The sequence below is a fragment of the Muntiacus reevesi genome, chromosome 3, assembly GCF_963930625.1.
Source record: "Muntiacus reevesi chromosome 3, mMunRee1.1, whole genome shotgun sequence".
Taxonomy (NCBI): domain Eukaryota; kingdom Metazoa; phylum Chordata; class Mammalia; order Artiodactyla; family Cervidae; genus Muntiacus; species Muntiacus reevesi.
This window is the reverse complement of record NC_089251.1, coordinates 173,414,818-173,428,111: the sequence shown is the minus strand read 5'-3', so window position 1 is coordinate 173,428,111 and position 13,294 is coordinate 173,414,818. Positions and strand designations below refer to the sequence as shown.

Below are 13,294 nucleotides of genomic sequence, written 5' to 3'. Positions count from 1 at the left end.
TGCCAGGAAGCTGGGAAGACAGATTCCACTTTGTAAGCTGACACCAGAATAGGGTTGATAGTCTCCGTTGAGATGCTTTGCCAGTGTAGACAAGTTAGGCCTACTGCTCTCATGGTCATTTTACAGGGTCAGGTTTGTTAGCTTGGTCTCGAAAAGTTGCTTTGGTCCTCTTAGGTATTTAGAGTGAGTGAATAGCCACCAGTATAAGTCAGGGCAGGCTTTCCTGGTGGCTCAATGGTAAAGAATCTGCCTGCAATGCAGGAGACCTGGGTTCGATCCCTGGAGAATCTCCCTGGACAGAGGTGCCTGGTGGGCTTCAGTCCATTGGGTCCCACAGAGTCGGACACGACTGAAGTGACTAAATAGCAGCAGCAGCCATAAGTCAGGGCTCTTCAGAGAACAGCACCAGTGGGATGGAGATGTATCTATCGAAAGATAGACAGACATCCATGGATAGAGGGACAGACAGACAGGAAAGATGTACTATGAGGAAATGGCATATGCAATTATTGAGGCTGAGAAGTCCCACACTCTGCCGCCTGCAAGTTGAAGGCCCAGCAAAGCCATTGGTAAGACAGCTCGAGCCCGAGTGTGAAGGCCTGAGAAGCAGGTGAGCCCATGATGAAAATCCCATGATGTAAGGGCAGGAGAATATAATATGAGATGTCTCAGCTTAGTCAATGAAGCAGGAAAAAAAAATCACTTCCTCCTTCTTCTATATTTTGTTCTACTCAGGCCTTCAAGGGATTGGATGAGTCCCACCCACACTGGGGAGGGAAATCTACTGAGTCCACTGATTCAAATGCTTATCTCATCCAGAAACACCCTCACAGACACACCAGGAAATATTGCTTAATCTGGGCATCCCTCGGCCAGTCAAATTGACACATGAAACTTAATCATCACGCCACTCAGTGACTAGGTAAATTTGGGGAATAAACGCGGTGCATGGTTTACTAGGGTGAGACCCTAATACCATGTCTACTTTCTTACATGATCTTCACCTTCCAGGCATTCAAAACCTCACACACACACAGGGAGTATGCAATAGCCTTCCTGTCCCTCTTGTCACAGGGAATGGTAGGACTGTTTTGAGAGTGTAATGCTGCCAGCAGTACTTTCTATAATGTCTATATGTTTACTGTCTTCCACAGTATAGAGATCAAAATGCCCATTTCTTTGAAAACTTCCATCAAAGGGTTTCTGAGTAACTAGTCTAAACAGTCATAAGCAATAAGCAAAAAAAAAGTGTTGAGATTAGATAGCTCATTTGGTAAAGAATCTGCCTGCAATGCAGGAGACTCCAGTTTGATTCCTGGGTCAGGAAGATCTGCTGGAGAAGGGATAAGCTACCCACTCCAGTATTCTTGGGCTTCCCTGGTGGCTCAGCTGGTAAAGAATCCGCCTGCAATGTGGGCAACCTGGGTCCAATCCCTGGGTTGGGAAGATCTCCTGGAGAAAGGAACGGCTACCCACTCCAGTATCCTAGCCTGGAGAATCCCATGTGCTGTACAGTCCATGGGGTCACAAAGAGTCAGACATGACTGAGTAACTTTCACTTTCACTTTTTCACTTACAAGTTCTGTAGTAGGTGCTCACTAGAAAAATTATATTTGGTGACATTTTAAGATATCACATTTTATCAGTAATTTTCATGGGGTAGGTTCTCTGATTTCCTTATCTGATTCAAGAACAAATATAATTAGGGCTGGTTATGCCCTTTTTACTCCCTGAAAGAGAGCAACTATAATAAATAGCCTATTCTATTGCAATGTTATTATAAATATAAAATTTGGTTTTCTTTTGAGTCTTCCAGTCAGCTATCAGATTAGACTTAAATGTTCCTATGTATGGAAATTATGCTCAGTTCTTAAAGCCTAACAAAGTATAGTATCTGGACTTTAGTTCCCACTGCAGAAAAGTGTAAAAACCCAGAGGGAGCAAAGTAATGAGAATATTAGACCCTAAGATGTTCAGGAAGGCCCTAGAAAAACAAGCACAAAATAAGATATTTGAATACACTCTGGAATTAAAAAAAAATATCAACCTACTTTGTTTTCTATGATGAACTGTAAAGGGAAGGACTTAGATGAAAAACGAAGATTACTTTACTAATGGTACACAAATTGTTAAGTCTTTTATAAAGGGTTAAAGCCAAAGTCATCCTTTCCTCTAAAACAGAGGTTAGTTCTCATCTGTTTGGAATGATTGGCTTGTCTGGAAGCCAGGGAATAGACAATCTTTTAAGGTTCTTTCCAGCCGTGTGATTCTGTGATATATTTATACAACTTCTGCCATGATCTGTGTATGATTAGTTGAAACATTTCTGATTCCTGTGGTCAGTGTGACCTAGAATATACTTCATTACTTAGTTATTGAAGATTCCTATTAAATTATAAGGCATGTTTTAAAAAAACAGAAGGGAAAAGTATAGATACGGTAGAAAAAGCAAACAAAAAATTTTGATGTAAAAACAAGCATAAGGATAGTGACAGTTGCTTCACTGTAGCTAGCTGACTGGGCTGTGGCATACAAAGAGAGCCAGGAAACGCCAGGACAAGAAAGCAAGTTTGAAGTAGTTCAAAGAAGACTTGAAATCAAGTCTCAAGAATGTTTAAAGAAACTCTTTTTCTTTGTTACATGCATCCTTTTTCTAAAGATTCAAAGTGCATGAAACAAGTAGAGAAAAAAAATGTTATTTTAACCTAATATATTCAAGAAATAATCTGTGGTGTGAATAGCTCCCTTTTCTTGGTAATTTATTAAAGGAAAGGGGGGGTATGTGATTTAGGAGATGAGTTAAAATTTTATAGTCAGTGGTTCTTAACATGAAAGAGTAGAATTCTGAAAATGTAGTTCCCATGGCAACATTGTTCTCTGGAGTTAATGGCAAGTCTGCTTTGGTGCAGTACGAGTTAAATGGACTCTTGTGGGCTGGCCCGGGACTCTCTCCACCATGTCGAACATTTCTCTTATGAGAAAATGTGCTCCAAGTTCCAAACTACTGACTTACAAGTGAACTTTGGAAAAGTAACCACTTGTGAGACTGGAGACTGGAATCATCTGTATCATTGCATCCATACACAATGGCATCTCTCTGGGCTAGAGTCAAATTCACGCACACATTTCTCCCTGGAGGGTAGCTGTCATCTCACACATGCACACATGCACACAGGTACACACACAAACCCATTGAGTGCTAGATTTTAAAAAATCTATTTCATGGAATAAGACACTGAAGGGATTATTAAAAAGGAAAGAGAACATGAAAACAGCAAATGTTACAACATCAATAAAAATCCCATTACATCTGCCCTTATAAGAAATAGAAATGCCTTTGAAGTTAATATTTTAGAAAACTCTGCCTCCACAGAAGAACATGGACAGCTGGTGCTAGCCAAATGTTGGACCTTTTGCAGGGCATATAATGGGAACTCAGGATGACATCATTTGATTTATGCTCTAAAACCAGATTTAAATCGCTTGGGCTAGTTTAGATACTTTTTTGGAAAATGGAGATCATGTACAACCTAAAAGATAAAGAACCATTTTCCAGAAGGCAGGAGGTGTGATTTCCAAAAGGCTCATACCCATCTTTGTTAATGGTCTGACCCTATCTTTCAGAATGCTGCTCTGAGGATAATAAAAGCCAATATGTCAGAGGCATATCACAGACCTAAGAATTCAAAATGATTTCATTCCTGTTGGAGAAGGGCAAAAACTGTTGGCATATGAACCTAAAAGATGGAGAGAGCAAATACATTTCCTATTTTTATTTATACTGAAGCTCTGTGTATGTTCAATCACTTTAGTCGTGTCTGACTCTTTGCCACCCCATGGACTGTAGCCCCCAGTCTCCTCTGTCCATGGGATTCTCCAGGTAAGAATACTGGAGAGGGTGGCCGTTTCCTCCTCCAGGGGATCTTCCTGACCCAGGGAATGAACCTGTGTCTCCCGCGTCTCCTGCTTTGCAGGTGGATTCTTTACCACTGAGTCACCAGGGAAGTCTGTGCTGAAGCTATGGAGGATTCCAAACTGAAATAGCGGCACCTGCTCTGTGCTAATTGTTTTACTTTATTATTTCATTTAACTCGTTTGGACCTAAAATTAGACCAGTGAGTGGGTACGATTTCCTGTTTTATGGATGAGAAAATTAAGACAACCAGATAAAGTCACTTCCCAAATATAATAGTGACTGTCCATGGCACTTGGGCTTGGACTTGGACCCTCCTGAACTCAGGAGCCACCCTCCTAATGCAGTGGCTATCTGCTCTGGCTGCACAGAGGGATCTTTTTAAAACAAACAAGCAAAAATGTTTATTTTTTGTATATATTTTTGTCTGTGCTGGGTCTTCCTTGCTGAGGACTTTTCTTTAGTTTTGGCGAGCAAGGGCTACTCTCTAGCTGTGGTGTGTGAGTTTCTCTTTGCAGTGGCTTCTCTCGTTGCGGCTCCCAGGCTCTAGAGTATAGACTCAGTAGTTGTGGTGCATGGGTTTAGTTGCTCTGCGGCTTGTGGGATCTTCCTGGGTCAGGGATCGAACCCGTGTCTCCTGCACGGGCAGGCAGATTCTTTACCACTGAGTCACCAGGAAATCCCCAGCACAGCCTTTTGAGTATGTAGTTGCTGTGGCCCTTCTCCTGGAGATTCTGGGGTAGAGTCCAGAAAAGTTTTTATTTTTATTTTTGATCAAGCGCCACAGGAGTTTCAGGATTAAGGCTGTTGTTGTTGTTTAGCTGCTAAGCCATGTCTGACTGTTTTGTGACCCCGTGGATTATAGCTGCCAGGCTCTTCTGTCTATGGGCTTTTTCAGGCAAGAATACTGGAGTGGGTTGCCGTTTCCTCCTCCAGGGGGTCTTCCTGATCCAGGGATTGAACTTGTGTCTCCTGAATTGGCAGGTGGATTCTTTACTACTGAGCTATCAGGGTTAAGGATCCTTGTCAAAACCATCATATCGGCATTTCCCTAAATGCGTTCCTGAGAAATTGAGTCTCCTAAGACATTGGGGAAAAAATGAAAATATCATGATTTTTAAAATTTGGGAAATGCTGTCTCCTTGTCCCCCTCTAGGAAAGTCACAACAATATTCACATTTTAAAGACTCCGCTGCTGCTGCTGCTAAGTCATTTCAGTCGTGTCCGACTCTGTGCAACCCCATAGATGGCAGCCCATCAGGCTCCTCCATTCCTGGGATTCTCCAGGCAAGAACACTGGAGTGGGTTGCCATTTCCCTCTCCAATGCGTGAGAGTGAAAAGTGAAAGTGAAGTCACTCAGTCGTGTCCGACTCTTAGCGACCCCGTGGACCGCAGCCTACCAGGCTCCTCCGTCCATGGGATTTTCCAGGCAAGAGTACTGAGAATTCTTTTAATTAAAAACAAGACAAAAATGCCTGTTTAATCGACTTTCACCTAGAGTGTCCCAGTCTGAGTTGGCCAGGGGACTCTTTATGAGCATTTGAGGCTCTCAATTGCATCCCACAGACTCTGAGTCACAGTTTAGAGCTGGCGGACCAGCCTACACACTCCCATCTGTCATACTAGTAAAGGCTACTCTTTCACTATAAACTCCACATCTGCAGTGACTATTCACTAGCCATTCAAATGACTAAAATCTTGAAAAGTATTCAAAGAACAGTAGATACAGCCCCTATGTCAGTGTGTTCTAGAGTGCTGTACCCTCTTCGTCAGAAACAGAATTTCTTTATGGTGTTTTAACTTCCCTTCCCCACTGCTCTCACCCACTGCACAATTCATGTCTGACTATGACTACAAAGCATTGCAACTCTAGAAGAGAAAACCCACCTAAAGAAATCACATTAGACTTGGAAACTGTCTCCGGGCCACTGGGATTCCTCCCAGGCTTCCCTAAGGCAGAGTCAACTGGCCTCTGTTAAAAGGCAAAGGTTGACTCATTCATTTTTGAGGCCAGTCCCACCACTGTTTATTTGTTGTGATGAATATTCATTGAGGACCTACTGTTATTGCTGTATATTGAGCATCAGACAGCAACTAGATGTTTGTGCATCTTATTTTTATCCTTTAAGCAACATTATTAGCAAAGTATTATCACCCCCTTAAAAAGGAAAAAAACCAAATGCTCAAGAAGATGTGGGAGAATAAGAATTGAAAATGAACTGGGGTCAAATCCCAAAGAACCTTGACTGTTAGGCTAAGGAGATAAAACATTATTCATGGGCAGTGGGAGGTCAGTAAAAAATGGTTCTTAACCATCATGGGCATCAGAATATTCTCAGGAGCTTTTCATACCCATGTTTCTAGGTCCTACTATGAAATACTGAGTTATACTTTTAATGGTGGTGCCCAGGTATTTGTATCTTGTAGGGGAGCAGGAAACTCCTTAGGAGATGCTCAGGCACAGTTCTAGTGAAGAGTCATTGTGTGAAAGACTCTAATTATTAGAAAATTTCCCTTCAATTAAAGGGAATACTCCACTAAACAAGAAAAATTCCTCTTTCACCTGCTGCTGCTGCTGCTGCTGCTAAGTCGCTTCAGTCGACTCTGTGCGACCCCGTAGACAGCAGTCCACCAGGCTCCCCTGTCCCTGGGATTCTCCAGGCAAGAATACTGGAGTGGGTTGCCATTTCCTTCTCCAGTGCGTGAAAGTGAAAAGTGAAAGTGAAGTCGCTCAGTCATGTCTGACTCCTAGAGACCCCGTGGACTGTAGCCTACCAGGCTCCTCCGTCCATGGGATTGTCCAGGCAAGAGTACTGAAGTGGTTTGCCATTGCCTTCTCCACCCTTTCACCTGAGAATCCCTCAAACCTCTGAAGACATCGTGTCAGAAGCCTGCACATTTATCCCAGAAGCCTAACTGTTGCTTGAGATGTTTTAGAAAAGTCTCCTTAGAATGACCCTCAGAGTTCCCTGACCTTAGAGTAGGAGGGATGTGTCCACAGACATCAGAGCTGCTCCAACCAGACTTTGGAGTCAAACCAAAAAGATTAGCTGAGTCCATCTCCATGTCACAGGGCTAAGTTCATTCAGTTCTGCAAATAAGGTCTTATCTTGGAGTCCTATAGACAAAAATCTGAGTCTGCTAATGAAAACTCAGTGCAGAGAAAAGAGGGGGAAAGGAAGAAGCCACAAACTCTGAAAATTTAAAATGTTTTCTCCTCTGGTTCTAGTTGTAGCCATGAGATTGATTTTCTCTGTTCAGATGCAGCCTCCTTGCCTTGTTCACATCATTGTTCCCCCTGGTGGTCGTCTTCTTTATTGCAGGCATGTGTTGTATCGACTCCTTAGCAAGGAGCTGAAGGTGGGAGGACCATCCTACCTCCTTCAAGAGGGGCTTTCTTCATGCAGATGGAAGAGGGAAAGGTAACCAGGTCCCACAGTCATCCTCCTGCCCTCTGAGGTTAAAGGACCAAGGAATTTTCCCCTGAGCTACTCCTTATTTGGCTTTGATGTGTAAAAGCATGTCTTTTCTTTCATTTAAGATGTTGTGCAAAATTATGGGACATCTAGTTGTTTACGAGTGACAAAAGAACTCAGATCAGAGTAGGGTCAATGCTCTGTCAGTTACTGCTGACAAGCATCTCCCAAGGAAGTCTTGTACTAACTAGCTGTGTTTATAGAATTGCAGGTAAGGGTTTTCTGCTCTGTCATCTCAGCCAGTTAGGTTGAAAGCAAAAGATTAAAAGCTACTGCCTGGCACATCCTCTGCATTATAAATTCTGTTTGATTCTTGCCTCTTTTTCTAAACTTCAGTTCTATCTCATTCTCAGATGTGCTGTGATTCAACTTCTTCTTTTAGATCCATTCCATTACAGAGTTATTTTTCATTCTTTTTATTTGTAGTATTTTAAATTCATTCTTGGCTTGTTACACTATTTTCCCACTGAGAACTTTAAAAAATATTCTCTCTGATATTTTGATGCTTTTATTTTTATTACTTTTAATGCTTTTCCATCTGTTAGAACTTTCTTTTGATTTTTCAACCCATCACATAAAAGACAGAAAATTCGTATCTTCATAAACCTTCTTTAGTCTCCAGAGTTATTTTGCTAACCGACCTCTTCCTCCCATTTTAACAGGTTATATACATATAAAAAAGCAGTGGGAATGGTGAGGAGATTGGAGCATAGTGATAAGCAGCAGGATTTTTGGTGTCAGGTAGACTTGGGTTTAAATCCTGGCTCCACCTTTTTGTAGTGGTGAGATCATAAGCAATCTATGCAGCTTTTCTGTGCCTCAGTTTCTTAACCCATAAACCCTGGATGATATTTAACTCATGGAGTCATTTGAAGATGAAATGACAGTATGTACATAAAGAACATCTTGATTCAGTGATAGCCTGGAAAACATTCAGAAAACGATAGTTTGTTTTTTGTGTTACATCCTAGATGGTGAAATAGTAAAACTGTTAGCTCCACGTGACATCACGGTAATGAATGCACAAATTGTCCCAGAAAGGCTAAATTCACTGCCTCAGTGATAATTCTGTCTTCAGTGAACTGTATATATCTTAACTCCAGAAATGTCTTTCTAAAGGTGGTCTGTGCATGCATGCTAAGTCACTTCTGTTGTGTCCCACTCTTTGCAACTCTGTGGACTGTAGCCCACCAGGCTCCTCTGTCCATGGGATTCTCTAGACAAGAATCCTGGAATAAGGTGCCTTGCCCTCCTCCGAGGGATATTCCCCACCCAGAGATTGAACCCACATCTCTTGTGTCTCCTGCATTGGAAGGTGGGTTCTTTACCACTAACGCCACTCGGGAAGCCCCCAAAGGGAGTACTTTGTTGCATAAACAGTTACGGGTATGTGTTCTATGTAGGCACCTGGACTTGGCTTTCTGGGGGATAAATAAAACCTGACCACCACTCTCAAGGAGCTTTCATTCTGGTTCAAAGCCAGGACACAAACCCAGCTATAATTTAATGTAAACGGAGCATGTCCTGGGAAATTCTCGGAGTGCTGCAGGAAGATAAAGGCAATGTCATCTCTAGCCAATGATGTTCAAAAGCAAACCCATTTCCCCTCCCTTCTGGAGGCAGATTGCTTCCTCCTGCAGTGGTTCCCATCTCCATGAATGGGTACCACCACATGTTCAGGCCCCAGCCAGGGCTAAGAAGGAAGCTCCATTGACCACGCCCTCTCCTTTCCTTCTGTTGCCAGCTGCTGCAAGGCTCAGCACATTCTCCCTCTTTAATGTACCCAAATCTCCATCTGTTTTCACTTCCATGAACCTCATTCCTTGGTTCTGAAACTGTTGAGCTTTAGACTCTCCTGGCATGCTTGTTAAAAACGCAGATTGATGGGCCCCACCTCCAGAGTTTCTTCTAATTCCATAGGTGTGGAATGAGGCCCGAGGATTTGCATTCTTATCAAACACATGTCCTGGGCTTGCATGGTGTCTCGGTGGTAAGAATCTCCTTACCAATGCAGAAGACACGAGTTCAATCCCTGGGTCAGGAAGATTCTCTGGGGAATGCATGACAACCCACTCCAGTATTCTTGCCTGGGAAAGCACATGGACAGAGGAGCCTGGCATACTACAGTCCATGGGGTAGCAAAGGAGTCAGACATGACTTAGTAGGGACTAAACAACATAAACAGGCGTCCAGGTGATGCTGACGTGGCTGGTGCGGGAACCACGCTAAGTGATGAGTCCATGACCTCACATTTCTTGTTGAGATTGCTGTCTTCCTCACTAAACTTTCTGCTTCTAATGCTTACTCTCTTCTTCACATCCTCTACCTGACCTTAGATCTGAGAGAGGAAAAAAAATCCTTTCTGGCTGTGGATTGCCCAGAGGATAAATGTCAAAATCCTTCATGAGACCTACAAGACCCTCAGTTACCCAGTTCCTACCTTCTTCTCTAGTCTTGTCTACTGCCTTGCTGATTCCGTGCCTGACTGCCTGGCAGTTTTAATAGCCAAGTTATTTTTGTATTTTGTCCTTTGCATCTGCTGTTCACTCTTTCTGCCATGCTGTGAGTCCCTTTCTTCTCTTATTGACTCCTGTGTATCCTTGGAAACCACTGAGAAGCACCTCCTTACAGAACCATTACCTGTCCATCTGCAGGTTGGGACAGGCATCTCACCTCCATGCTTTCTACCCCATGATCATTATCACATGATGATACCTGCCTGCTCGTCCACTTCTTCCACAAGTCTCTGAGCTTCCTGAAGAGCAAGAACCAAATATTTTATCTTTAAAGCCACAATCCAGAGTGGCACATAGCCTGACATAGTTGAAAATCAAAGATTGTTGAATGAAAGGAGAACTTCAGAAAGGCTACCTGGAGGCGGCAAGCATTTTAGCTAGTTGTAAAGAGTGATTAGAATGTGGACATGCAGAGAGAAGAGGAAGAACATTCTAGAAGAAGAATCTTGAGCCTGAGTTTGGATATGGTCAGTCTTGGACATGGTGTATGGAAGGAATATGGAGGAGTCTAGTTTGACTGGCTATAGGATATGGGATCTTGAGAGTCAACTGAGGGAGATAGTAAAGATAAAATTAACTTGACTCAGCAAGGGATTGAATATGGGAGTCCAGGAAAGACCCAAATCAAATGTGAGGATGTGGAGAGAACCATTAACTGGAAAGGAGTAAAGATGGACGAGGATCAAGAGTGTGGTTTTGGCCAGCGTAGATTTAGGGACACCACTAGGACACATTCCACTGTCTTGTCTTTCTGTGTCCTCCCATTGATTTCATTCAGGTTTTGATCTCCAGGGCTTGGTAAGCACCCAATAAATGCTGAATGAATGAATGAATTCAGTGGAATCAAAATAAAGGCTAGCAGTGGTCCTGCACAAGCCAAGGCAAAGGAAAGTTAATGTCTGTGATCATTTTAAGTAGTGTCTTTGCCACTCACGCAGATAAGACCCAGGTGAGAGAAAGGTAGGCTGCTGGCAGCAATGCGGGAACTCAGGTGATGGGCAGCAGGGGCTCAGGAGACCGTTCCTTGTCACTTGAAATGGGGAAGGTTAGCATTTATGAGGGCTTCCCAGGTGGCACTAGTGGTAAAGAACCCGCCGGTCAATGCAGGAGATCTAAGAGACATGGGTTTGATCCCTGGGTCGGGAGGATCTCCTGGAGGAGGGCATGGCAACCCACCACAGTATTTTTGCCTGGAGAATCCCGTGGACAGAGGAGCCTAGTGAGCTACAGTCCATAGGGTCGCAAAGAGTCAGACACGACTGAAGCGACTTAGCACACACAGCGTTTGTGAAGACAGTCAAATGACACTGTCTTCACAAACCGTGAAGACGATGCCGTGGACCGAAGATTGTTGTACTTCATGTGGGTTTTTCTATTTCATGTGCAGGACAAAATTCATGAAAGCTGAGATGTACAGTCTGACTACCCTGTACTAATGCGATAAAGGCAAGCATTAGTAACTTTTATTCTCTATTTAAAGAGATGTGTAGAAAGAGTTATGCATTGTCATCACTAATCCATTTTTCCTCATGAAATAGACAGCTTTATGACTATTATGACACTGCTCTCAAAATCTAACCTCTACTGTTCTTCCCTTAAATTTAACACACTGACATGTGTTTAGAGAATGTAATATAATGTTGAATATGTGAAGGAAACAGGTTTTCTTCTGACCCATTTTTCCCGTCTTGTGTAATCCTAGAGGGCTTTCTCATATTACTCTTATGTGTACAGAGAAATAGCTGAAGAAAAATAATCTAAAGATTAAGGCATTGAATGGTCACTATTTTAAACATACACACAGTTATGCTTCTAAGCAGACAACCTCAGCGATCAGTTACCTTCAGCTGTGCTCCCAAATCAGTAATTCTGCTGGTAGATCTATCAAAAATCAAAATTCATAATGTGAAGGTAGCTGGAAGTTTTATTAACCAAAAACAAGCACTGGGGCATGCAGGGGGCTTGTAAAGAATAAACAGAAGATAAAGAAACAGGATTCAATTTCCTTTTACACGCAAGCTTGGGGACAGGCAGACCATTATTCACCCATGCCTGCCACTGACGAACAAAAGCCCTGGGTTATGAACTGCAAGTCATCTGCATTTAAAATTCAACTTCATTTCTTCAGACAGTCGTTGTGAGCACGAATATCTAATGAAAGGGTTTAGGCCACGACGTCCTAGTGTAACCATCTGTAAGTCGTGGACTCGTTGGAATTAATTCATTTAACAAATATTTATGGAGCATTTCCGTGTGTCAGCTCCGAGCTAGACAGGAGGGAACAAGGCAGGCCAGGTTTCCGTCACGCTTGAGACAAACCTAGAGTTCCAGACTCCGATTTTATTGTTGTTGCTACTATAGTTAACACATGAATGACCGTTTTTGTTTCCAGTTTTCAACTTGAGCTATTTCATAAAATATGAAGTGCTGCCCTTCTGATGTCTGTCCAAAGCAGCAATTTTCAATGTACTTCTTAAAAATTCCAGAGTGTCAGCTTTGATGGGGCAAGTAAGAAAATCTAAGGAAAGTGGAATTCAGGAAGTCAGGGAGTCTTAAGAATGCTTGGAATTTCTAACAGATTTTACTAAACGTTTTCTGTATCATGACATGTTCCAGAAGACTGTAAATGTTAGTTTATATAAATTAAAACTACTTTTTGCCTTGCTGATAACTGCAAATAAATAATTCAGATGACCACCCACCAAAACCTGAGAACATTTTTTGGGGAAGTGGAGGGGGGGTGTTATGTATTCCCTCTGCAATACTTGCTTTGTAAATTTTATAATCAAAGGGAAAAATAATGAGATAGTGCCTCATTTTATTTCTGCTTTCCGATTCTGCAGAACTAGTTTCAAATGCCTCTGTTTTTCCCAGTAAGAGCATTATAGAAATGTAAACTAATAATTAACCTTTGTCTTGATTTGACTTTAAAGGAGAGGATTAAAGGCATTTTCTTAGTTGCATTTCAGAACAGCAACGCACTGACTTCTCCAGTTAAAATTACTTAAACTATCACTTTGTTTTCATGATGGCAATTAGCTAAATTAAATTCATGACTACACATTGTGAGAGCTTCTTTATTTTATTTAGTAAGGAGCCTTATGTAAAGTTCATAAATGTTGCACAAAACACAGCTGTTTAGCCCTGGTTCAAGACTTAGTAAGTAAGGAAAAAAAGAGTTGGGGAGATAACCTTTAGCTTAATATAGCTTGGTAAATTAAATCCTATATATGCTAATTTTGTACTTTTTTTTAAATAGATGGAACTGATTAAAAATATAAGTACTGCCGAACAGCCCTATTTATTCACCCGACATGTTCATTTCCTCAACTTCTCAAGGTAAGATATTTTCCAGTTTAATGGTTCTTTCATTTCTTTTGGCTTCTTA

The 13,294-nt window shown here is 42.1% G+C and overlaps 1 protein-coding gene across 2 annotated transcripts in view; it reads left to right on the top strand.

The window, feature by feature from the left end:
- UST (uronyl 2-sulfotransferase) overlaps positions 1-13,294 on the top strand; it is a 322,913-nt gene that overhangs the window by 192,868 nt on the left and 116,751 nt on the right. For both annotated transcript variants that reach the window (XM_065931174.1, XM_065931173.1), the window contains exon 4: positions 13,166-13,245. In XM_065931174.1, coding sequence (XP_065787246.1) covers positions 13,166-13,245 — 80 coding nt within the window. The remainder of the gene's footprint in view (positions 1-13,165; positions 13,246-13,294) is intronic.